This window comes from Cajanus cajan, chromosome 5 (genome assembly GCF_000230855.2).
Source record: "Cajanus cajan strain Asha chromosome 5, NIPB_CcT2T_4, whole genome shotgun sequence".
NCBI lineage: Eukaryota > Viridiplantae > Streptophyta > Magnoliopsida > Fabales > Fabaceae > Cajanus > Cajanus cajan.
Genome location: NC_138521.1, coordinates 11,496,013 through 11,523,353, shown reverse-complemented (window position 1 = coordinate 11,523,353; position 27,341 = coordinate 11,496,013). Strand labels below are relative to the sequence as shown.

At 31.9% G+C, this 27,341-nt stretch overlaps 2 protein-coding genes across 2 annotated transcripts; one reads left to right on the top strand and one right to left on the bottom strand.

Annotated features, from left to right (window-relative positions):
- Positions 1–13,144: 13,144 nt before the first annotated feature.
- On the bottom strand, positions 13,145–13,981 carry LOC109813834 (uncharacterized). Its single transcript, XM_020378096.2, has one exon. It carries the CDS (start codon positions 13,979–13,981, stop codon positions 13,145–13,147), a length of 837 nt encoding a protein of 278 aa, XP_020233685.2.
- Positions 13,982–22,981: 9,000 nt separating this feature from the next.
- On the top strand, positions 22,982–26,979 carry LOC109813824 (BTB/POZ domain-containing protein POB1). Its single transcript, XM_020378086.3, has 6 exons — positions 22,982–23,421; positions 23,815–23,931; positions 24,601–24,728; positions 24,819–24,882; positions 24,985–25,264; positions 25,955–26,979. The coding sequence occupies exons 1-6, from the start codon at positions 23,172–23,174 to the stop codon at positions 26,766–26,768; spliced, it is 1,653 nt and encodes a 550-aa protein (XP_020233675.1). The 5' UTR covers positions 22,982–23,171; the 3' UTR covers positions 26,769–26,979.
- The last annotated feature ends 362 nt before the right edge of the window (positions 26,980–27,341 follow it).

Genomic DNA, 27,341 nt, shown 5'->3' with positions numbered 1-27,341 from the left:
TAGACTTGTTGGATTTGCAAGCTTTACAACAACTTAATTATAAAATTAAATAGCACTCGTTAGATATCTTACCATAATGGGGCTTTATTAAGGATTATTGAAGAGGCAAATAAGGAAAAAGTATAATTAATTTTGCAATGAAAAATAAAAATATCATTCATTTTAGAACATTTTCCAAATACTACAATTGTGTGGATCGGATGGGGTAATTAAATACTTTAAAGATATATAATAGGGGTTAATATTATGCATGTTATAATCAATTACTTTATAGATAAGATGTTAAAAATCTCAAAATGAGATTTTGATACTAATGATTGATAAAAACATGTATATTGTATTAATTGAATATCCATAACTGATTACTGTTACATTAACCTTACAAATATGAACAACTATGTAGAGGCTTTCAAGAAAATTATTCAGTCATTCAATATATTATGTATTATGGCATGTGGGTTAGAAGGTGTCATAATATACTTTCAGAATTGATGCGAAGGGAAAATGCTAACTGGTATCCTTAGAGCATTAATTAAGGAATCAAAAGAATTTTTTTAATTAAAAAGTATATATATATATATATATATATATATTCTTTCTTGTAAATTTATTGTAGTTCTTCATAACAAAAAGATTATTTATTGATTCCTTAACCAGTGTACTTGTTAGAAAGACTAGTTTGTTATTGGGTTACACGATATTAATAAAATGTGACCACCATCAAAAACGTGTTCAATCTTTGCCAAAAATCATGAGTATATAAAATGTAGACTTTTCTTTTTTAACATAATTTATTTCATATCAATATCAAGATTCGTCCTTATGCAACAAGTTCATAAAAATAAAAAAAAAGGAGTCATTCAATCTTACTCACGAGAATTATTCTTGAATAATATTATGGTGTCCCATCTTAGCTATACCTTTTTAATTTCCTGAAAGTAACCACTTAGTTGTACATGACTCCATAATATTAATACATATTTGTAAAGTTAATGTAGCATTAATAATATAGGATTTTGTAATTAATACTATATACATGTTTCATTAATCCTTTAGATTTTTTAACATATTTGGTTCAACAATTTTAATGGTCCAGATTTCATCAAACTTATTTCCTAGTCTATATAAATGAGGGTTTCTCATATTGAAATCAACACTTCTCTTTTTCTTGTTTATGCATCAAAGTAGTGTTTACTTTAGGATATTGGGTATCAAATCTAGGTTGGAGTTCCCTTCACTTCAAGTTTAAAAGTATATGACAGTAAACCTCTACTGCTAGTTCATGGATACCTCTGATTTCGTAACAAAATAAGATGTGTGTTTGAATTCAAGGGTTTGCATGAATTGGGAGATGAGGTTACCTTGATCTTTTTGTTTTGACGTGAAGGGAGCTCCACACTAACTTCTCAAATCCTTTTTTTCTTTAAAATACAACTTTATTTTGTTTTGTTTTGTTTTAGTTGAAAAACAGTGGTACAAAAAGTTATAATGGTCAAATAGCTTATATATTTATTTATTACAAAAATAATTCAATTGAATAGGTGTAAACTAGTGTTCTATTCATTATGACTATTATTTTTTATCGTTGCAATTTGATTCATTGTTAGAGTGACAACTTGATCTTGTCAATTATTCTATTAAGGTGTAAATATTCATCATCAATCATCTTGAACAATTCTCTACCATGGTAGCATATCTAACAAATGTTATTTTATAATTAGGTTGTTATAAATCTTGCAAATCCAAGAAGTCAAGTATCTCCGCTAGTAATTGAGAAAAGAAAAGTCTCATGAAGTAATGACAAGAAGAGTTTTGCAACAATGGTGAAGTTGCAATCGACATTGCAACTCTAATATATATTTATATGTTTGATCTTCATTTTTCCTTGTGAATGCTATTGTTATTATATGGAAAAAAAATAACGAGTGTTTTATTTCTTTATGCTATACATCTTGAAAGATAAAAAAGAGAAGAAAAATATTGTTATATATTTATATGACTCTTTTTATTCCATTCCTATATGTTATAGAGATGGTTTTGCAAAAATCTTAATGTAATTTTATTGGAACTTTTAAATGAACTACCAATATAAACACAAATAATGTAAAAAAATTATTTTTAAACCAAATGTGTTAAGAAAATATCAAAATAGGATCTACATACCCAAAGAAAGGTGAAACAAGTATATTGTAAAGTGTAAACCACTGCGTTCAGTTTAATTAAAAGAAAATTATATGTAATTATCCTATTTATATATAAAATAAGAAACAAGTTAATCGATTAAATTAGGCACATGAAAATAACTTAATTATATCTTAATTTAAAAAAATTAATTTAATTATCTTAATAATTTTCATTTTGCTATATATTTGCACTAAATCAACTAGTGTTAATGGGAAGGAATAAAAAAGAATACTAAGAAAATAGTCATGGAAGTTATAAATTAATTCTTAACTAGGAGGCATTGTCACCTTTGCTCGAATTAATCTATATTTTCCTTTATATGATTTCTTGAGTTTTGATACTTACATGTTGACTTTTTATGATTTATGAGTTACAAATGTGAATCTTCTAAATTATGATATTTGAGACATTTGTTTTATACATGAAAGATGTTATCAAACTATGAAAGATTTTATTTACTCAAAAAGAAAAAAAAAATTATTGTTTACATTTATTGTGTATTAATGTTGGGGTAGAGGGTGTCACAAATTATCCAAAACATGAAGCCATCATCAATTTTACATATATTTCCTCAAAATCATCCAAAGATCATATTCCTAATTTTACTTCATAGGGTTTCCCACAAGAAACCACAGAACACTCTAATTCATATCAAAACTTATCTAATTATGAAATCAAATACATATTCACACTCTACATCACACAAGGAACGCAGCAGAACATTCAGAAAGCAAAACATAAGATATTCATATTTTGCATGTTTCTCATAGGGTTCTCTTAGGAACCCATAAAGCACTCTAATTCATATCAAAACATATCTATTTTTAAAATCAATCACATATTCATACATCACAGCCAACAAGGAACACAACAAAAGAATCAAAAAGCAAAATAGAAAACATTCATATTTAGCCTGTTCCTAGAACCATGCATCAGGCAAGAGATTGGAGGCCAATCCTGCTACCCAACAATTATTCCCACATCCCCAAGCGAGGTTTCTCACTCCCCCCCTTACCTGGATAAGCAGAAGATGAAGCTAGAGCAGAATTTGTCTGATCTCCTCCTCTTCGTTCTCCTTGGTCTCCAGAGAGTGTGTCCGGAAATAGTGTTAGAGTGCTCTATTTATAGATTTTAGGAGCCAGAATGACCCGTTTCAAATCTGGAACGGCCCGTTCTGGACTCATTCGTCATGTATAAAATTTCACATCCAGAACGGCTCGTTCTAGTGTTACATTTTAACCCATACCAGCCATGTTTGGAACGGCCCGTTCTTAAACCAGAACAGCCTGTTCCCAACTAGGGTTACAAGCATTTTTGGTGGTTTGGAACGCTCCATTCCAATTTGGGAACGCCCCATTTGCAACTAAGATTTGTAGGCAATTTTAGTATTTTGGAACGGCCTGTTCCAGTCTGGGAACGACCCGTTCTAGGCTACTAAATCACCCTCGTTTTAGTAGTTTGGAACGACCCGTTCCAATTTGGGAACGGCCCGTTCTGGGCTACTAAATCACCCTTATAAAATTACTAAATTACCCTCAATAAAAGTATGAAAACTGGGGTGTTACACCATTATCCACCTCTACTCAACTTCCAAGGATTAAGGAAAAAATATAAACTACATTAATTCCTAAACAGTATTGTACTATCCGTACCGCAAGGCCGAGCTCCTAGCTCGGCATCACAACGCATGACGACCTTGGATATGCGTTATGTGACATCAGCTCGTCACTTAACCAGATCATAACTGATCTGAGGAGATCTCGGTCCAGACGAGATCCGCTATCTAATTAGATCACAACTGATCTCAGGCCTAAGGCCTAACGCAACCCTAATCCACACTAAGGTACGTGCATTACTTATACGAGACATACACTCATACAAACCCTAACTTTAGCATCGGAGTCTCTTTTGCAGGTGTCACCCCCATCTCAGAACATCAAGCGTACCAGCGAAGGAGGCTCACCAATCTTACTCGGCGGATCACCTCTACAGCAGATCTCCGGTAAGAACAAGTATTATACTTGTTTTTTGTTGAATCGGAATAGTAGTCTTCTGGTTTTTGGGTGAAATAAATTAAAAAATTAATAAAATACACTAATTAAAAAAAACAAGTTACCAATTTAGTTGATTTCTACCATGTGGCAGAAATCAAAGTTGGCGTAGGGGGACAGGGTTCTTTGAATGAGACAAATTAATAGGGTTCAGATGGCACATAGGGACCCATGCTCCATCCGTTTTTTGGGTTTTTACAGGTTTGATAGCCTTTGACGGATGAATGGCACAGGTGACCCCCTACGCTTTGCATACGTTTCAGATGGCACATGGGGGTCTTGCTCCATCCTTGAAACGTCTCTCCATGTCGAGGATACAGAGCACGCAGATTCCCCCTCTACAGCCTTGTTCCACTTCTCCTCCCTCCTTCTTCCCTTCTATCCCTTCTATAAATTTAGAACCTCCTCTCTCATTCTAACCCTCCTTCCCTTTTTCCTTACTCACTCTTGTAAGTTGTTTAATTTATTTTTATTTATAATTTTTTATTTATTTATTTATTTATCTTTTAAATTAATTTTGTATGTTATTTTGCAAGTTAAAAAACACATACATTATTTCTTCATTTATTTTTGCAAATTGGTTACAAGTAAGTATATAATTTATATTTTTTAAAATTCATTGTATATTGTAAAATTAAGAAATATAATATATATGTGTTTAAAATATATGTAGATAAAAATAATCGTTAAAATTGTTAAAATATATGAAATTAAATTATCTTTAAATTTTAAAAAAATCATAAATGTAAAAATGATATAGTTTAAATTTAATAATTGAAAATATGTATTTAATTGAACATTATGAATGTGCCTAATTTTTTTGAATATGTGCATATATTATTTAGTTATTTAATTGTTAAAATGATGAAAGACAATTTTATAAATTTATGTGGATATTTTGGTAATCATTATAAAATTAAATTATCTTTAAATTTTAAAAATTTAAAAACTTAAATGTAAAAATTATATAATTTAAATTTAATAATTGAAAATATGTAATTAATTGAATATTATAAATATGTCTATTTTACTTGAATATGCATATATATGATTTAGTTATTTAATTGTTAAAATGATGAAATATAATTTTATAAATTAATGTGGATATTTTAGTTATCATTATAAAATTATATTTTATTTAAATTTAAAATCTTAAATGTATAAATTATGTAGTTTAAATTTAATAATTCGCCCAAACCTATCTTAGAAGCACTACTATATACCATAAAAGGCTTACTAAAATCCAATAATATTAGCACTAACCAACCTTTTCTCAAGAGTTTGGAAGCTACTCTCATACTTGTCATCCCACACAAAGGCAACTCCTCTTCCTCGTCAATCTAGTCTAAGGTAATGTTATCTTAGGAATTTCCTCAATAACTCTCCTATAATAATAAGCTTATCTAAGAAAACTCTTAACCTCACTAATTGACTTAGGTATCACTCACTTAAGCGCAACTTCTATCTTAGATAGACTTACGTTATACCTCTACTAGAAATTACAGAACCTAGAAGACTCGTCTCATACAATCAAAAATCATACTTAGATAATTTAGCATAAAACTGTTTAAGATAAATCCTCACTATCAACTCTAATTTGATGATACCACACCTTGAGGTCAACCTTACTAAATGCCCGCTAATTGATCCATAAGGTTATCTATCCTCATATCAACATACATGCATACCAAATCATATTAGAATACATACTTCAAACAATCGATATATATCATTCCTAAGCATGTACGAATCAATCACCATTTACTCCATATAGCATGTACATGAACCAACTTTACCACATAACATCATACAACCTTAAAAAACCTCTCAATCCACCTAATATCTCAGAATCATGACAAAAAAATCAATTTTTATCCTTGCATTGCCTAACGATTCAAAAATATCATGACACCATACATATCCCTTCAACAACGATCAAAGAAAATGATACCTAGAGAGTTATACTCATCCAAATGATCTCAAACCTATCTCAAAAGAAAGCTAAGAGAATAAGTTACAACTCCTATGAAGACATAAGATTCTAAAAAGATCATCTTCTTAGCTAAAAATTTCAAAAACCGCAGCAGATATATTCAGCGCTTACAGCTAGACCTTTGATCACCAAAGTAGCTATAACTGGAGTTCTAGACCTCCGTTTTACCTGATTCCAGTTCCATTGGAAAGACAATGTCCAAGGCTACAACTTTTTTGAAGACCATAAAATCTAGATCTGTCAATACGGTACTCATACTGGCACAAACAAACTGCAGCGAAAATATCATCTACACCAAACAGCAATAGTGTATCAATATATCTAAGGCCACAAAAATACCTCAACCCTTCCAAACTCACACCTCAACTTCATATTCAAACTTCCCACTACAATCCTAAACCAAAACAACTCACATATTTAGCACAACAAACTTAGAAAATAAAACTCACATGCTACCTAAACCATAAACGGTTAACATGTCAGCACCAACACTTAAGGGAATTACCAACATTTCAATCTCTCATCAAGGATACCAAAACTCCAATTCTCAAATACAACCTCCTTGAATTCAATCGCTACAACTATAGATTCCATAAACTCTATTAACCGTAAACTCTCGACAAATCACTGTCTCACCCAAATCTAAGGTCCCAATAGTTTCTAGTTGATTAGCATAATATCTCGTCTACTACTACTCGCACATATGCTTGCAACACAAGCGATACCACCCAACCACTACTTCTTACGTAAGCAAGAAGTATCAAACCATTCAGCACTCATAAGAATGAAGAAGAGTAGTCATAATGATATTAGCTAACACTATCTATCATTCCTCTAATTACAATATAATCTAATAGTATAAAACTCAAAAATATCAGCACAAAGAGAACATCATCATCATCATTATCAAAGCAAATCATCATCAGAGTATACAACAAACAAAACACTGTCAGAGTACACAATAGAATCATTATAAGTACATAACTCACGACCGATTGGATCGACCTGCTCTGATACCACTTAATGTGACACCCTCTACCCCGCATACCATAACACATAATAAAAAAATTTGAATAACATAACATTTCATAATTAAAATATCAAACGTGTTCAGATAGAGAGTACCACATCCATAACTTAACAAAATCAACAGAAATTACAAAGAAATAAAACTAAAGTTTCTAAAATAATTTAATAAGAACATCTTAATCTAATTCTATCTATGCCCGATGTCACATGTCCTATCAGAGCAAATCCCAATATAGAAGCCTAAGCTTCATCACCAACATCTTCGGCCTCATGCTGATAATAACCTGTAAGGCAGTCAAGGAAAAAAAATACAAGAAAAGGGAGTGAGAAACATCTCACTCTGGCTCACAGTGTAGGAATATACACCGAATAGCCAAACACAAACAAAACATATATAACACAGATAAATTAATAATAATATCACATCTCACTCATTCAAGACATAAAAATATCAATTTATCATATAACATTAAAATGCACATGGATGGACATAGACTACATTTTATCATGCATGTGGCGCCAGTAACATATCACATGGCATATTGCCGCTAGCAATACACGAAGAGTAGTCTAGGAGTACATGTCGGGTCACACCCTCTGCGCACTCTCACTAGAAGGACATACTACTAGAGTCTCGTCGGGATAGCTAACCCGCGCAAGATACATCCCATGCACACAATGGGCGAGACTGGGACTTACAAACTGAGCTATCCCCAAGGACTATTCTCCAAAGCTTTTACACTAGGGGGTCTTCACTAGCGGTGTATTCCATATCGTACCCTTAAAAACATTTATGCACATGATGCATGTCAATCAAGACTCCATGTTTTTCTCATATCACATTTTCATATCTCATTCCCATATCATATTATCATGTCTCATCATCATAACATATCATCATTTCACATCATCATATCACATTATCATGTCTCATTATCATATCACATCATCATGTCACATCATCATATCACATCATCACATCACATCACCATATCACATTATCATATTATCACATCATATTCACAATTTTCATAGAGCACTCTAATTCATATAAAAACATATTTATTTTCAAAATTAACCACATACTCATGCATCACATCCAACAAGGAACACAACAAAGCAATCAGAAGGCAAAACAAAAAATATTCATATTTTTCCCGTTTTCTCATAGGTTTCTCGTAAGAACCCACAGAGCACTCTAATTCATATAAAAACATATTCATTTTCAAAATTAACCATATACTCATGCATCACATCCAATAAGGAACAAAACAAAGTAATCAGAAGGAAAAACAGAAAATATTCATATTTTGCCAATTTTCTCATAGGGTTTCCCGTAGGAACCCACGAAAATCTCAAATCATACAATTACAATTTTAAAACTGAAATTAATCATTCATTCAAGCAATTTATACAATTAATTACATACAAGAGGAACAATAGATGAAACAGATACAATTGGGAAAACCCTCATACATGAGCATACAACAAATACAACAAACACAGGATTGGGGGCCAATCCCACTACCCAACATATATTCTCACACCCAAAACGAGGTTTCTCACTCTCCCCTTACCTGGATGAGCAGAAGACAAATGGTCTTAGTGTGATCTAAGATCGTTCCTGAGTACTCTTCCTTAGAGCTCTTTGTTTCTCCTCTTTTTTTTCCTAACCCTTCAGAACGCAAATGAGACAGATAGGGTTAACGCTACCTAACTCCTTTCTTAAAATTAATCCATTGGACTGGGTTAACCCAACCCATTTTCCTTCTCTTCTAACCCACTTCTCTTTTTCCTCAAAATAATTAAATAAAATAAATACATGTATATTATAAAATATTTTTCGTCTATAATAATAATATATTTCTGACCCAAAATATAATAATATAATTTCGATAACAAAATATCATATAAAATCAACCTTCTCTTAAAACATATAAATATTTATTTAAAAATGTTAATAAAAATACTTATTTAATACGTACAAAATAATATTCCTATATAATTATTAAAATAATTATGACCAAATACCATATAATAATAATAATAATAACCTTTTTGAAAACTGGGGTGTTACAGGGTAAAGGAGGAATCCCGTAGGATTATGGGTAATTTTATAATTATTTATGTTTGATGAATTGATGATCCCATTAAATTTTGCATGTATTGAGGATTAGGAATATGCAAACAATTTGTAAAATAATGATCTGGGAGAGAGAAATAAATTGTAGAAAAGTGTCTCTGAGTTAGGTTTTGAAAAAATTGGGGATTTTACTATTTGAGTTAAAATTCTATAAAATTGATGATTCAATAAGGTTTTATATTGGTTTATAAATGTGGTTGTTATATTATTTGGTAAAATTGATGATCTAGATGATAATTGGATTCATTGGCATGTGCTCTGTAAGTTAGGGTTCTTATAGATTGATGAGCACCCTTAATTATATGAATTGATGGGTAATTGTGAGATTTTTCCTTGTCATATACCTTAGTAATTTTGTGGTATCATTTTGTGTGATTAGCGAAATCAATTTTCGTTTGTTGGGTTAGAAATTAGACACTTGGGACTATAATTTAGTCTCTAGAATCGTGTAAAAATATTAAGAATTGATTGATTTATGTGAGTTATAAGTTCAATCTCCATTCTAGTGCGCGAAAGATTAAGTTTTGTGTTGTCAGACATCCGAGGTGACCTTAACAATATTTTTGGGCTTCATGTTCTTCACAAAAGTTGTATCTTTGGGTATTAGATATTTAATGGCTTTGGAATCACTCAAAATGGATGTCTAGAACTCTAGATATGGTTATTTTAGTTAACAGGGGTCAAGCTGTCCGCGTGGATTATATCTGTTGCGGTTATTGACATTTTTAGCTAAGTAGATTATTTTTTTTTGTTACACCCTCTACCCGACATAATACACAATAATTGTAAGATAAAATTTGAATGAATAAAAACTTTCTCAATTAGCAAATAGGTAAAGGATTCACATTCACATACATAATCATAGTTCACTTGCAGAAATTACAAAAGAAATAAGTTAAGGTTTTCCAAACAAGAAAGAAACTAAAGTCCTAAACTAGTCCTAGCTATGCTCCGATGGCACATATCCTATCAAAGCACTCCCAATTGAAGCCTAAGTCTCATCACCAACATCCTCATGCTGATGATCACCTGCAACACAATAAAAATACACATAGAGCAAACAAGGGAATGAGAAACATCTCACTCAAGTTCAGATGTAGAAATAAAGGTTAGACAGCACACACACATACAACAAACATAATATATACAAGTCAAAAGCACAAATCACATGTAAACAATACACATACACAATCAGTATCACGTGCACACTTATTTATCATGCAATGATGTCATGGACTCGACTCATAAATGCATGCATGTGGTGTTAATCACATATCACATATCACCAGTGTGCTGCCTAAACAACACACCTAAGGTAGTCTAGGAGTACATGTAAGGAGCTACCTATACAGTCTCAACTAGAAGGTTGTACTACTAGGGTCTGGTCAGGATAACAAAGCTGCGCAAGTTACGTCTCGTCCTCATAAACGGGCATAATCGAGACATCCAAACCGCAATATCCCCTAGGACTCCCCCAAGCTGTTACACAAGGAGGGCCTTTCCTAATGATGTACTCCATATCGTACCCTTCACATAGATGCATATGATGCATGTCACACACATTCACACTTCATGGAGTCATCACTTTACTTGTCATAGTTACTCATATGTCATGTCTCATTGTCACATATTATCATATTTCATATCTCATATTCACTTTTCACATTGTCTCATCATATTCACATAATAGTCAATCCCAGTAGTTCGAGTAAATCCTTTTGCAACCAGTCGCGCCTTGTATCTCTCAATACTTCCATCCGAATTATTCTTGACCTTAAACACCCATTTGCACCCAACAGTCTTCTTTCCTTCAGGAAGTGAGGTTAGAGTCCAAGTATGATTTTTACTCAATGTTGTTAGTTCCCTTTCAATAGCACCCTTCCAGCAATCATCAATAATAACTTCCTAATATGTTTTGGGCTCAACAATAGAAGAGATAGCCAAAGAAAAATGTTTTTGGGAATCAAGTAATGAATCATAAGAGAGTGAATTTCAAATATGATACCTAACAGATTTGAGTGTTGGTGTGGCTCCTGAAGCAGCCAGTGTGCAATGGTAATCCTGTAAATATGAGGGAGGTCTCCTAACTCTTTGTGACTGTCGTGCTGGTTCAATGGTTACATTTTGATTGGAACTCGTATGTGATCCCTCATTTTGTTGTTCATTAGTTAAGCCTTGATTTAATGATTTCTCATCGTTCTCAAAAAGATCATCAGCTAGACATGGAATTTGATTCATGACAGTAATGGGTGTTAATTTATTAACACTAGCAGTGTTATCATTATTATGAAAAGGAAATAATTTTTCGTAAAACATAACATCTCTAGATATGAAGGTTTCTCTTGTTTTTAGATCATATAAAATGTATCCTTTAGTGCCTGTTTTGAAACCTAGAAAAATACATTTCCTAGACCTTGAGTCAAATTTTTTTCTTGATGTTGTTAAGTTGGATGCAAAACACAAACATCCAAAAACCTTTAGGTTTGATATCTCAGGTAAAATATTCATTAAGACTTGATAAGGTGATTTATTATTGAGATACCTAGTTGGCATTCTATTGATTAAGTGTACAGCATGACTGACAACATAGTTCCAGAAAATTTTTGGCAGATTTGACTGAAAGATGAGAGATCTAGCCACACTGAGAATGTGTTGGTGTTTTCTTTCTACAATACCATTTTGTTGTGGTGTTTCCACACAAGAAGTTTGATGATTAATTCCTTCTGAGGCATACCACTCTTTCATAAGGAACTCAACACCATTATCGGATCTAATATTTTTTATTTTTATTTTTTTGTGTATGAATTAAAGAAACAAAATTCTTTAGTAGGTTTGATGTTTCAAATTTTTGTTTCATCAAGTAAATCCAAGTGAACCTAGATTTATCCTCTACTATGGTTAGAATGTACCTATGACCAAAAATAGATGGAATGGACAAGGGTCCCCAAATATCAACAAGCACCAGATCAAAAAACTCCACAGAAGTATTCACACTATCACTGAAAGGTAATCTTTTTTGTTTAGCTAAATGACAAATCTCACAAGGATTTGTAGTTTTATTACATTCAATATGGGGGTATAGATTCTTTATTATATTCAATTTCTCATGAGATAGGTGACCTAACCTCATATGCCAAAGATCAAAATCATACGTAAAAAAATTGTTGATACAGTGTTGTACCAAGTTTGACTGATCATTGGGAACCATTGCATAAAGTCCTGACTTCAGTTTAGCTGCACCAATCATCCTCATAGAGTGGGAGTCCTGAATCTGACAATCAGAATCAGAAAAAGTGAATTTACAAGATAATGATTTTGTTAGTTTAGAAACTGAAATCAGATTAAAACTGAAATCAGATGAAAACTGAAATCAGGAATATACAAAACATTTGTCAGGTAGAAGTCTTTTGACATATATATTGCTCCTGAGATTTGAGTACAAATTTGACTCCCATCAGGCAACTTAATAGGAATCGATTTAATTCTTTTGTGGAACTGAAAAAACTTTAAGGAATTGCATACATGATCTATAGCTCTTGTTTCAATGATCCAAGAACTGGAATTGCAATTTTGAGACAAGGCAAGGATTATACCTAAGGTTTTTGTGAATGATTGATGATTTAAAGAACTAGTTACTTGATTCACTGCATGTCCAATTTGATTTCCTGATTGTTGTAGCAATGCAAGTAATGCTTTATGTTGCGCTGGAGTAAACATCATACTTGTACTCTCCCCCACTTCCTTTCAAGCAAAAATAATTTGAGTATCATCAACATCCTCTTCATCATTAGTGCTATAGTGATTGATGGCATTTACCCTTTTGAAGTGAGGGGGAAAACCATGCTTCTTATAGCATGTATCCACTAAATGACATGTCTTACCACAATATGAGCACACCTTTGTGCTTTGTCCTCTCCCTCTATTTCCTCTTCCTCCCGAGCCCATGTTTTGTGCTCTAGGACCCTTATATTTTCCTCTTCCTGAACTACCAACTACATTAACTAGCACTTGAGAATCTTCAACCAGTACTCCCATCTGTCTTTCTTGCTGAATTAATAGGGAAAAAACCCTATTAATTGGAGGAAGAGGATCCATTAACATAATTTGTGATCTCACAGCTGCATATTGTTCATTAAGTCCTTTCAAGAACCTAATGACATAGTCATTTTCCCTATAAGCTTTCACTGTAGGTATCAAATCACAATTACGTCTAACTGCACAAGAAAAATGAGGAATTGGTCTAAAATTGTCCAATTCTTGCCACAAGCTCTTCAAACTAGTGAAATAAGCAGTAATCGACAGGTTTCCTTGTTTCATAGAGTAAATCTCCTCTTGTAATTCAGAAATACGAAAGATATCCCCTTGGTAATATCTTTCACGTAAATCATTCCACACTTCATAGGCTATTTCCATCCAAATGACGCTTTGAACTATAGAGGCATCCAATGATTTATTGATCCATGACAACACCATAGTATTGCATCGATCCCATGCCAAGAACGATGGATCTCCGACTTCGGGCTTCGGTAAAGAACCGTCAACAAGTTGCAACTTATTTTTCGATTTGAGTGCCATAGTCATCGCTCGAGCCCAAGAATGGTAATTCTCACCGATTAATAGAACTGACACCAAAGAAATTCCAGGATTCTCATTCAATGCAAGTAGAAAGGATTTGAAGGATCAATTGCTTGATTCGCCATTAAAATTCAAGCAAGAAGAGGAGAAGAAATCAAGAACGATGAGAAGAGAAGAAGAGAAGAAATCAAGAACGACGAGAAGAAGAAATGTTTCAGAGTTGGATTTGCGCAGCAAAGCCCCTAGGAAAGGGGCTCTGATACCATGCAGAAAAACATGGTTAACATGAATAGAGATAATTCTCAGAGAGTGATTCAGAAGAGAAATTATTGAAAGTTGAATTTCATTCACTATCTTCAAATGTACAAGACACACTTATTTATATCTAACTAATCCAACTGAATGTAACCATCAACACATCTATCATCTAACAGAAAAACAAACTGAGATAATTATTTATCTGTAACAATATGACATTAAATTATTTTAAAAAGTTTAAAAATTTTATTTAAAATTATTTAAATATAGAATTTAACAAAAGAAATAAATAAATAAAATATTACATTATAAATAAGAAGAATAAAATTATATTATTCTATTTTATCCAAATAAAAAAATATTAACAAATATCATTAAACTGTACAAACAAGAAAAATTTTAATAATATTATTAAAATTGACAAGATCAATAAATAATGAAATATAAGTAAGAGAAAGAGAAATTAAGAAATAGAAATATGAGAGAGAGAGAGAGAGAGAGTAAGAAAGGGAGAAGAGAGAGGGGGAAAGAGAGGGAGGGAGATAGAGAGAAAGAAAAATAGAAGAAAAGAAATTTTGTTTTAAAAAGAGATATTGTGGTCTTTTTATATATATAATTTTTTTCCTAACTTAAAAATTTTAGATTCTTAACCCCCCTCATGGAATATTTTGTGTGAAAATTAAAAAAAAATGATTTCAAAAAATTATATTCATAAAAATATTTTTATTTAAAATAATTACCAAATATAAAAAATTAAGATTACATATTTAAGATTCTAAAAAAATAAAAACATTTCACGTACCAAATACTCCGTAAATTAATCTATCCGTAATATCTTAATAACACGTTCGTTTTGGTAAAATTTCAAGTTTGATCAAAGTATAGGTGGAAATTTTGTTAAGTTAATTAAACCCTTTTACTTAAAGACATCGACTTACAAATGCATGTTCAGCTAAAATCTTCTTGCGGGGATTATGACTTTATTTATAAAATCAATCAGCATTTTCATGAAGTATATTCATATATATTTTAACTTTGTTGCAAAGATGCTGTATTCAATGTATAGTTGACTTGCGTTATATATACGGAAGAAAATGCTAAATTAAGCACTTATCATATACACTATATATTGCATGAAGCATTAATTCTAACATCTTCAACTATCATGTCAGTTCAGTGCTTCGAGTATCAATAAGCACACTCAAATCCACAAATAATAACTCTCATAGAGCTAGCATTTTCCACTTTAGATATATAGCTGGGAACATACCTAATTAACCTAAAAGTTAGAAAATGGGTGGTGTTAATGAAACTGTATTCTTTGTTATCTCATCATGTATCATCTCTTGATTGGTTTATCTGCTGGGCCTAGTGTTGGGCTCGGCTAAATAAGGCCTATCGATTACATGATCATAAGTGGGTTCATGATATATATACCTCCTTTTGTCTATAAGTACACCTCCTTATTAAAAAAAAATAATTAAATTTCTAAAATATTTTTAATTTTTTTGTCTTTAATTTTTAATTTTATATCTACAATATTTAATTTAGTACTTTTTTTCACACATCTTCCTTCCTTTTTTTAATTTTTACATGCATCTCCTTACTTTTCGTTCATCACACCTATTTTGGTAGCATGTGAAAACTATAAAAAAAAGTATGTGAAAAAAAAAAGAAAGTAAAAAATTGAAAGTTGGAAGTATAAAATTAAAAAATTTAAAAAAAAACTACAATATTTTATAAATTTAAAAAATAAAATAAAAGAGGTGTACTTATAAAAAAAACAAAAAGTGTATATATTATGAGCCTCGTAAGATTGGATGGAGACTCTAAACAAATATTTTATTTGCAGCGAAAAATTTCGTTGGCCGTTAATTTATTTAATCAGCACCAACTTTCCAACTTTTTATACTCCACCTCTTTCTATCTAATAATAAGTGTTATTCTATATTTTTTTTATACATACTAATAAACGATAATAAATGTTATTCTCTCTATTTCATTTTATTTGATATTTTAGTAATTATTGTTTATTTTAATTTGAGTGTCATTTTACAATTGTAACATTAAATATTTTTTTATTTTATCTTTAATCATTATTAATTAATTATTTAATTACTAGTAGGAATCTAAAAGGTTTAAGAGTATATCGGAAACTTACATGATTTATTTATGAAATTAGGCATATTAAATGATTTTCTAAGTTATTCTATTCCTAATAGTAGTACTGGATTTTTTAGTGTAAGTGGTGAAATCTTAGAAACCTAAATAAGTTGTTAAACAACTTACAATGTTTGAAGTTGCCTATAGTTGACCTAGAGATGACAAGGTAGACATTGTGATTTGGTAGGATAAAATCACTTAGACTATTCACTATATTGTAGGAGATTTCTAAAGTTGAAAATGTATGATGATGCATAAGTTGTTAAGTTGATATGTTTTTTTAAGTTGTTAAATTATGAAAATTGTTTTATTGATCAAGTTGAAATTTGTTAAAGTTGTCATGATGCTTTTAAAGTTGTGCATGTTTTTTGAAGTTGATTACTTCTTATATGATATGTTGTTTTTTTTTTACAAGCTTACCCTTACTTTTTCATTTATTGAATTACTGTAATTATACTTTGTATAGGAGCATGTCAGGATTAGGTGGAGGGTGAGCACAATTAGATGACCATGTTGGATATGGCATTTTGTGTGTGTAGAGTTGTTTTGATACATCATCTATGTAGAAATACTTGATCGGTGCTAGAGCTTTGTGTTTTCAATACTTCTATATTACATGTATATGCATATATGTACAAGACTAGTTTGTAACCTCATAGGGAATTTATTTTTTCAAGTCAAGGTTGACAAAAAAATATTTTATGTTCTACATCTTATTACATGAATATCCCAGTATTGTTTGCATGTTATCCCTAATGTGACACCTTCTACCCCAACATTAATGCACAATAAATGTAAACAATAATTTTTTTTTCTTGAGTAAATAAAATCTTTCATAATTGACCACCTCTTTTATGGATGAAATATTTGTCTCAAATATTATAAGGTAGAAGGTTCACATTCGTAACTCCTAAATCATAAAAGTCAACATGTAAGTATCAAAACTCAAGAAATCATATAAAGAAAAGTATAGATTAATTTCAGCAAAGGTGGTAGTGCCTCCCAGTTAGGAATTAATTTATAACCTTCAAATCATGTAATAAAAATAATATGATAAAGTGCACATTTTGATCTTTTATCAAGGACATTCAAAATTACAAAAGAAAGATTACAAACTTTATTTACGTTATTTCTTTGCTATAAATTACAAAAGAAAACAAACTAAAGTTATTAAAACAATAACATATTAGACTAAGCTAGCTAAGCCCCGATGTCACATCCTATCAGAGCATGTCCAACTGAAGCCTTAAGCCTCATCACCAACATCATGATCACCTGCAACATAATTTAAACATATACAAGAACAACAAGGGAGTGAGAAACATCTCACTCAGTTTCAGGTGCAGAAATAAAGATTAGATAGCACATACACACACAAAACATAAATAAGTCACATGTAAACAATACACATAAATAATAAATATCACATATATACTCATTTATCATGCTATGATGTCATGGACTCGACTCATAAATGCATGCATGTGGCGCCATATGAAAGTTTCACATATCATCATTGGTGACCCTAAGGTACACTTGGTTACATCACTGGTGACCCTAAGGCACACCTCGTTAGCATGTTACGTCGTGGGTGACCCTAAGGTACACCTTGTTAGTCGTGAGTGACCTTAAGGTACACCTTGTTAGTCGTGGGTGACCCTAAGGTACACCTTGTTAGCATCATTGGTATTCGGCCTCAGCGGCACACCTGGAGTCATATATGCATATGATGCATGTCATACAGTCATAATTTCATTGACTCAACATTTAACTTATTACATAATTTCATTTAATACATCATATCATCATTTTTCATGGTCTCATAATCATAGCTTGTCTCGATAGTCCATTCTTATGTCTCATGTCATTTGTCCATATTTCACATGGTCATGTCATAAATACTCCTCATAAGGTCTGCACAGGAATTTACAGAGATCCACAGAAAGCATTCTTATTCATATTAAAACTTATTTATTTTTAGCATTAATCACATATTCATTTATTACTTCCAACAAAGAACAAAGTAGAGCAAATAGAAAGTAAAACAGAACAACAGGCAAGGGATTGGGGGCCAATCCGACAATTAAACTATCCAACAATTATCCTCACACTCCCGAGCGAGGTTTCTCACTCCCCCCTTACCTGGATAAGCAGAGCTAAAACTTGGGCAAGACCTCCTCCTCTGGATTCCCTCTCTCTTTCCCTCTCTTTCTTTCTTTTTCTCTCTCTTTCTTTCTCTTTCTCTCTGTTTTTTTCTCTCTTTCTCTTTCTCTCTCTAAGATTTTACTTTATCACTCAGTATAAATTTTTCACCCTCCTTGCCCCTATTTATAGGCATCCTGGTGTACCCAGAACGGCCCGTACTGAATTCGGAACGGTCGTTCCGGATCCTTCAAATATACATAAAATTCTCAACTGGAATGACACGTTCTAAAATCGGAACGGCCCGTTTTCAAAAAGCAGAACGGCCCGTTCTAAAACTAGAACGGCCCGTTCTGGGGTTCCATTTAGCATAGGTTGACCATAATTGGGAACGCCCCGTTTCTAACTAAACATTTTAGTCATTTTTAGAATTCCGGAACGGCCCGTTTCCCTTTGGGAACGACCCGTTCTGGAAAAATCCAAATAGGCCTCTTTTCTACCTTGGATTGGCCCGTTCTGCTGCTTCAACAATAACATATTTTCTTTGTTTGAAACGGCCCGTTCCACTTGTGGAACAGCCCGTTCCGGCGTAAGGAAAACAGAATTTTACAAAAATTTTCACAAATAATTAAATTATTAAAAACCTTTACAATATTTTATAAAAACCCTTTTAATTAACTTAAACAACTATAAGAAATTAATCTTCATAAATATAAAATAAATAATAGTAAATATTACATTAGTAGAAAATTCGGGGTGTTACACCTAAGCTAGAAAATGTTTTTATTTTCAAGTCAATTTTTTCTTTTTTAAAAAACAGAGGGACTTTACCAAAAAATAAAATAGAGGGACACCTCTTTTTCCTACTAATTTATACTATTAATTAATAAATAAAGGTGACTTGCCTTTTTAGTATACACATTCTTATGACTATTTTATGCCTTCACTTTTAAAATACTATTTCTCTCTAATATATTTTTATTTACTACCATTTTTCTATTTATAAGACTCAATTACCTCATTCACCAAGATTAAAAAAAGTAGTTAATTTAGTTGATAATAATAATTTTGTCTTATTTATATTTTTTTTTGAAAAATGACCTTATAATACTTCTCTTTTCTAATTAATATTCATATGTTTTCTAACCAATTAGAGCGCATGTTTCATATTATTTCTCTCTTTTAATAAATGTTTATCTTTCTCCTAATTAATTAGAGTGCATATTCTTTGAAGAGATTATAATTAATGCATTTTATCAAATTCAGAGAACAAACTTCAATTAAAGGTATTTTAGTCTAAAAATAATTAATATACGAAACAATATCAATTTAGTCTTAAATAAAAGAATATACAATGTTTTTAAGTTGAATCTTATAAATTAAAATGAAGTTAGTAGTTTTTATCTACTTCTTCATAAATTTATTTTTCAAATTTCTCAAACTTTATAAATAACTACTCATTTGCTTACATTTATTTAACTTTAATTTTTTTATAATATTTATATTTATTTTTTTGAAAAATACATGAAAGTACAAATTGTCTATTTTAAACTAATAATAACAATAATAATATAACAATAATAATAATAATAATAATAATTTATAATATATATAAAAACGATAACTTGATTTATTGTCATTATAACAACTTTTAAACTACTCTCTTTCACTATCTCTCTTACACTATTCTTATTTAGTTTATATTTTTTTTACTTTCAATAATTATGTAACTAATTGATAATCACCTATTTCTTTTTATTTTCTCAACAATAAAGGCATTCTACTAGTTATAAAAAAAAAGGTGTCTTTTTTCCTTGTATACGTTTTGGATTATTTTGCCCTTTTATAATCACTTCTAAATCACTCACATAAATTTTACAGTTCAAAATTTTTTCACTTTTTAAGTAATGACCAACTTCATTATATTTTTTGTCTTTTATTATTATTATTATTATTATTTAAAATATAGAGAGACACAAAATATTTCTTTTATACTAATAATAATAGATGAAAAGAATTAAATTAAAAATAATAATTTCTTCTTTTAGTATATATAATTTTTAAACTATTGTATTCTTATCACTACTTCTTCCATCCCTTATTTTATTTTATTGGCTAAAATAATATTTTAGTCCCTTATAATAATTCTTTGTTTCAATTTAGTCCCACTTTTATTTTTGGTCTCAATTTGGTCCTAATAAATTAATTGATTGCAATGTTGGACTTCCGTCCAAATTATTTAGACGGAGTTAACTGTTGGCCACGTGGATGCCATGTGGAAGCTACGTAGATGCCACGTGGAAGCTACGTACATGCCACGTGGACGTCAAATTTTGTCATGCATCTGGAACCAGAATGACCCGTTCTGAAACCGGAACGGCCCGTTCCAGTTGCACTCATGATGTGTAAATTTTGCATCTGCAACGACCCGTTCTAGATGCACTATTTAACATCAACGCGTGCAGAAGAATGGACCGTTTTGAGACTAGAACGGGCCGTTCTGGAATCCAAAACGGGCCGTTCTAGATTCAGAACGGGCCGTTCTAGATTCAGAACGCCAACCAACATTGTGCACCAGTGTGGTTCAAAAATCGAAAGCAAACCATTTACACATACACAAATTTTTTATCTAAAAAATAATATTTTAAAAATAAAAATTATATTCTAATATATATATATATATATATATATATATATATATTTAAATTATCATATGTATAAAATATGAATTTCGAGAAGTTATTCATTTATCTGATATTTGTCAAACTTTTGTACTTTCTATTTATTCTTTATATGATAAATAAATTAAACTTAATTTTTATAAGATTTAATATATTTATTTATATGTTTTTATTAGTTAAATTATTATTAAGTAAGTTTTTAAGATTGTTATGTAACTAAACATTTTAAAAAATGTCTATGACAGATAAATATATAATATTTATAACATGTATTCTTTAACAAAAATTAGGTTTAAATCTGTTAAATTATAATATAACATAATCTGACCTAGTTTATTTTCATCCTTAATCATAATTGTAGATATAAAAACTTGTAAAAAATAACTATAGTATATATTTATACTTAAAAAAGTTATATATAAAATTTTTAATATTACAAATATATGAATAAGTATTGTCATCACGATCTAAAATTTATGGATATAATCATTAACTGTATGTGTGACATTCTGGAACCAGAACGGCCCGTTCTGGTTTCACTCCTGGTGTGTTAATTTTGCATCCGAAATGGCCCGTTCCGGATGCAAAATTAACGCACGAAGAGTGAAACCAGAACAGGCCGTTCCAGTTTCAGAACGGGCCATTTCTGGTTCCAGATGCATGACAAAAATTTGACATCCATGTGACATCTATGTAAGTTCTACGTGACATCCACGTAGCATCCACGTGGCTAACAGTTAACTCCGTCTAAATAATTTGGACAAAAGCCTAACATTACAACCAATTAATTTATTAAGGACCAAATTAAGTTCAAAAATAAAAATGGAACTAAATTGAAACAAACAATTATTATAAAGAATTAAAATAGATTTTTAACCTATTTTATTTTATTCTCTCTTTTTTTTTCCCGCCATAGACTTCTCAGATAAACTTCTCCCTAATTTCTCGTGTACACTTATACTTTCTTTTAAAAGAAAAATCACCTATTATATATTTTTTTATGAAAAAATAGTAAGACACACAATACTTCCTTCATCTTAGTAATAAATAAATATGCTAAAACAAAATATATAAAATTAGATGCAGAAATTAAGAATGAACTTTGATACCAGAATTTCAATATTTTCGGTTTCAAAACTCAATTCTAGTCCAAAGATGACTGGCCTCCTCGATTGACCTCTTCATAATAATTTCCAGCAGGATCCATTCTTCGCTAGCGCGCACACGGATACTCGTTATTCAATTAATTAATAATTGAAGCACTAATTAAAAAAAAACGTGAAGATTACAAACAAATCAATTTTAAATAATAAATGTTTAATTACTCTACATTTTGGTTATAATTTTTTTAATTTTATTTTTAAATTTTAATAAATAAAATGTTATATTTTAATTCTTATATATAGAATAATATATGAGATGATAAAAATTAAAAGAAAGAAAATGAAAAAGAAAAGTAACAGGCCGACAAAGAACTTAAAAAAGATAAATGTATATATAAAGAAAAATCTGTTTATTTATTAATTTTAGGAGTAATTTAAGAATTTATATTTCACGTCAAAATATTAAATTTAAAATTTGTAATATATATGTTAAATTTTAAAAAAATTAAAAATAATTTAATAAATTTTTTTAATTTAACGATTAATTTATTAAAATTTAATATAAAATATAAATTATTAAACAAAATAAATTTTACAATAAACAAATTTCTCTATGATATATATATATGAATGAGGATTGGAATATCTTCGATATCATTATTGTTGTGAGTGCTTGTCTGTTACACTTTGTCTCTCATCTCATCCCACCTCACACCTCACCACCGCCTCAACAAAAAAAAAAAAAAAAAAAAACTTAATTTTTATTTATTTAATTGTGTAATAAAGCTTTGAAAAGCGAAACCATTTTGTGGTATTTGGATTTTGATTATCTTGGTTGGATTCAGACACATGAAGGATTTGAATTCGGATCTGTTTGACCCGGTCATCAAGATGGAGTCCGAGTGGTCTCGCGGCGGTTCCACCTCCGACGCCGACTTCGCCTTCGCCTTCAACGACAGTAACTTCTCCGACAGGCTTCTCCGGATCGAGATCATGTCCGACCCCGTCGACGCCCCACGCGATTCCGACACCTGCGCCACCATTGCCGACTGGGCTCGCCACCGCAAGCGCCGCCGCGAGGATATCAAAAGGGACACCGGTACCCTCTCTTCTTTTACTCCAAATTCTTCTAGGGTTTGTGGACTTGTTCACTGCTGGAAGTAGGAATGCTTGTGATTGTGCACGTGCGACGTGCTTTCTCAAATTGGATAGAAAAGGGGACCGTGGGAGGGTTAACATGGGAAATAGAAATTGTGTGTTTTTGTAGGGATTGAGGATGTTTCTGATTTTTTATTATTATTATATATATTTTTTACTTAAAGGGACCTTGTAAGTGTTAAAATGGGGAATGGAAATTGTGTGTGTTTTTGTAGGAATTAGTAATGTTTCTGATTTTGTTTTTACTTGATAGGGTATGTTGGATATTGTTTGCGTGAAAGTGGATGTTTTTTCATGCTGTGCTTAATATGTATATGTGCTGGTTTGGTTGCAGGTGCGGATCTTGCTTCGGTGCCAGACGAGCAAATTTTGAAAGAGAAACAGCCTGATGTGGATGAGTGTGAAAATCAAGATGAAGAGGCTGTTGCGATGGTTGAAGAACCCCATTCTGGTATTTGAGTTTAATACATTGAAAATCTTAGTGTTTTATTTTTTTTTTTTCTGCTACGGATATTTCCAGCCCACTGGGCGAAATTAATTTTGCTTGTGGTACTGTGATTGTCGCCGACACAAAGGGTTTTCACTCCTGGCAAGAATTGAAATCGGAATTCCTACTGAAAAGGTCATGCCAACCCGTTGGGTTACTTAGGGTGTGTTTGATTTCTGTTTTCAAAAACTATTTTTAGTTTTCAAAATGGACTAAATATGGTTGTTCAGATAGTAGGTGTTGGGTGATGTTAGTCACAGTGCAGAGTGTAGAATTGAGGGAGAGAATGAACAAGATGGGATTGGGAACAGAAGATGAGAAAACATCTCCACTAGGTCTTTTTTGGTTTTTAAAATACTTGTTTGTAATACAATTATTTAAAACGTAATAGATTTTGGATGTGAAATTGATTGCTCAGTAGTGTGAAATTGTATTAGAAAATGGTTTTAAAACAAAAAAATGAGAAGGGAATCAAACATGCACTTAATCTGTGTTAGTGTTACCATAAAGTATAACATTCTCCCCTTGTGTGTAACAAGGAAACAGATATGGATATCCTTGATTCCTTTCTTTCAGTACAAAGTTCTCTGTTCTGCTCTATGAACACTTTTGAGTTTGGTGTGGTTAATGTAGGTGATGAAGCTACAAATAGTAATGATTCGGACTGGAGCATGGACTGCTCTTCAGGTGCAGTTGTTAGAGTTAAAACGCTGCATATCAGTTCGCCTATCTTGGCTGCTAAAAGTCCTTTCTTCTATAAGGTAGATGAAGATTTTTCGATTTATAGGGCAGCATTTGAATACTTTTGCCAAAAATATGTTTGCTTAGCTGTGTGTTTTTACTTCTTGCAGCTTTTCTCAAATGGGATGAGGGAGTCTGAGCAGAGACATGTCACCCTCAGAATTAATGCCTCTGGTATGAGCATATGAATAAGATTTTTAGTTTCTTTTGTGCAATTGTTTCTGTTTCCCCTGTAATGGTTACCTTACAAATGCCATATTTCTTTTTGTGTTGCAGAGGAAGCTGCTCTCATGGAGCTACTGAATTTTATGTACAGCAATACCTTGAGCACTACTACAGCACCAGCTTTACTGGATGTGTTGATGGCTGCTGATAAATTTGAAGTTGCTTCATGCATGAGACACTGCAGCAGGTTATTGCGGAATATGCCAATGACGCCTGACTCTGCATTGCTTTATCTGGAGCTTCCTTCTAGTGTCTTAATGGCTGATGCAGTCCAACCATTGACTGATGCTGCAAAGCAGTATCTGGCTGGTCGATACAAGGATATAACTAAGTAAGTGTTTGCCCTGTTATTTTAATTTCAACCACATTGTCTGATACTCAACCATAACAAACAAACCCTTGTGTTGATCTGGTTTTTTTACTTGTATCAAGTGGCATTATATATATATAGTCCCTCTTCATCCTGCCTCCTTTATTAGCTGTTGGTATTAAAATTTTGATTTCAATAGCTGCTCTTTTTTTTTTTAAATTTCTTTCCATTGCTCTTGTTGGAGATTAGGAAGAGTTCGGAAAAAAAAAAATACATATTCAAAGAAGTGACTCCAATGTTTGTGTGTGTTGCATCTAATAATTGGATACTGCTGGTGGATGGCTGCTACTTTTCGTTAATTAACTTATAGTGTTTGGTCTAGCATTTGAATGACCTAATGTACATGTCTCCACTGAAACTCTCAATTGTAGCTTCTGCATTTTTTACATTGGACATGATTTTACCCATTTTAGATATGTGTCCAACCAAACATGCTACTAATAGGTTATGAACATTATAGAGAGGCTTTTACTATTGTGTAATCCCACTGTAGAGTCTTTTGGAAAGCATTTTTCTCGCTTATATGGAATACTTTATTCTAATTATCCATTCTTTTGGAAAACACCTGTTTCTTTTGTTGCCATTTTTCATTGTTTTCATCTTAGTATCATATTTTTTTTTTGAATGATAATAAATCTTGCATATGACCAGATTCCAGGAAGAGGTCATGGCCTTGCCCCTAGCTGGAGTAGAGGCAATATTGTCTAGCGACGATCTCCAGGTTGCATCTGAAGATGCTGTATATGACTTTGTGTTGAAGTGGTCTCGACAGCAGTACCCCAAACTGGAAGAAAGGCGAGAAGTCCTGGGTGCACGGCTTGCACGATTAATTCGTTTCCCTTACATGACCTGCCGGAAGCTTAAGAAGGTCTTGACCTGCTCTGACTTTGACCATGATGTTGCATCCAAGCTTGTACTCGAGGGCCTATTTTTCAAAGCAGAGGCTCCACATCGGCAACGATCACTGGCAGCAGAAGACTCTGCTTCTTCATACCGTCGCTTTGTGGAGAGGGCGTACAAGTACCGGCCCGTTAAGGTGGTAGAATTTGAACTTCCTCGGCAGCAATGTGTGGTGTACTTGGATCTGAAGAGGGAGGAGTGTGCCAACTTGTTCCCATGTGGCCGGGTTTATTCTCAGGCATTCCACTTGGGTGGACAAGGTTTTTTTCTATCAGCACATTGCAACATGGACCAACAGAGCTCTTTCCATTGCTTTGGGCTGTTTTTGGGAATGCAGGAAAAGGGCTCAGTAAGCTTTGCCGTTGACTATGAGTTTGCTGCAAGGTCTAGGCCAACAGAGGAATTTGTTAGCAAGTACAAAGGGAACTATGTGTTCACAGGGGGAAAGGCCGTTGGATATAGAAACTTGTTTGCTATTCCATGGACTTCGTTCACGGCTGAGGATAGTCTTTACTTCATCAATGGTGTCCTCCACCTTAGAGCTGAACTCACCATCAGGCACTGACCCTAATTTCCTGTTGTAAACTTTCTATTCCAGTTGGTAGCTCTGACCTCTTTTTTAGAACTCGATTTCTCATTTTCTGTTGACATGTAATCTTTCAAAAGCTTAATATACATATAGGCATTGCACCCAACCCAAGTGGCTAGTGTTACATATGATTCAGAAGATAACTCGTGATATGTTATCTTAGGTATGTGAACCTGTCTTCCATTTCCGTGATTTGCTCAAAATGATTTTTTAAGTGTCGGATTTGATATCACACGACACACCTAACATAATCAACCTAACATAATCAACCTAACATAGTATGAGTCGTTTTCTCTATGGGCCACTAAGGGCCTATATTAACCTGAGTCAAAAGAAAATTATCAAGGGCCTCTGCTTGATTTATTTTTTGTTTTAATTTTTTTTATAGAATAATTTCCGGCCAGCAATTAATTTCTCATCTAAAGTTCATTTTAAGTTTTAAAGGTTGTTTCTGAAAACAAGTATTTAAAAAAATCAAAAACAGAAATGGCTGGTATGACTTTCTTTTCTTCTTTTTTTTTTTCTGCTTTCATGTAGTTCAGTTTTTAC

Bases quoted from the DNA above. Each gene is read 5' to 3' on its own strand.
- LOC109813834 (XM_020378096.2), bottom strand. From the start codon at position 13,981: ATGACTATGGCACTCAAATCGAAAAATAAGTTGCAACTTGTTGACGGT.
- LOC109813824 (XM_020378086.3), top strand. From the start codon at position 23,172: ATGAAGGATTTGAATTCGGATCTGTTTGACCCGGTCATCAAGATGGAG. The intron at 24,729-24,818 runs GTAGATGAAGAT...TACTTCTTGCAG, and splicing joins AAAGTCCTTTCTTCTATAAG to CTTTTCTCAAATGGGATGAG. The intron at 25,265-25,954 runs GTAAGTGTTTGC...GCATATGACCAG, and splicing joins CGATACAAGGATATAACTAA to ATTCCAGGAAGAGGTCATGG.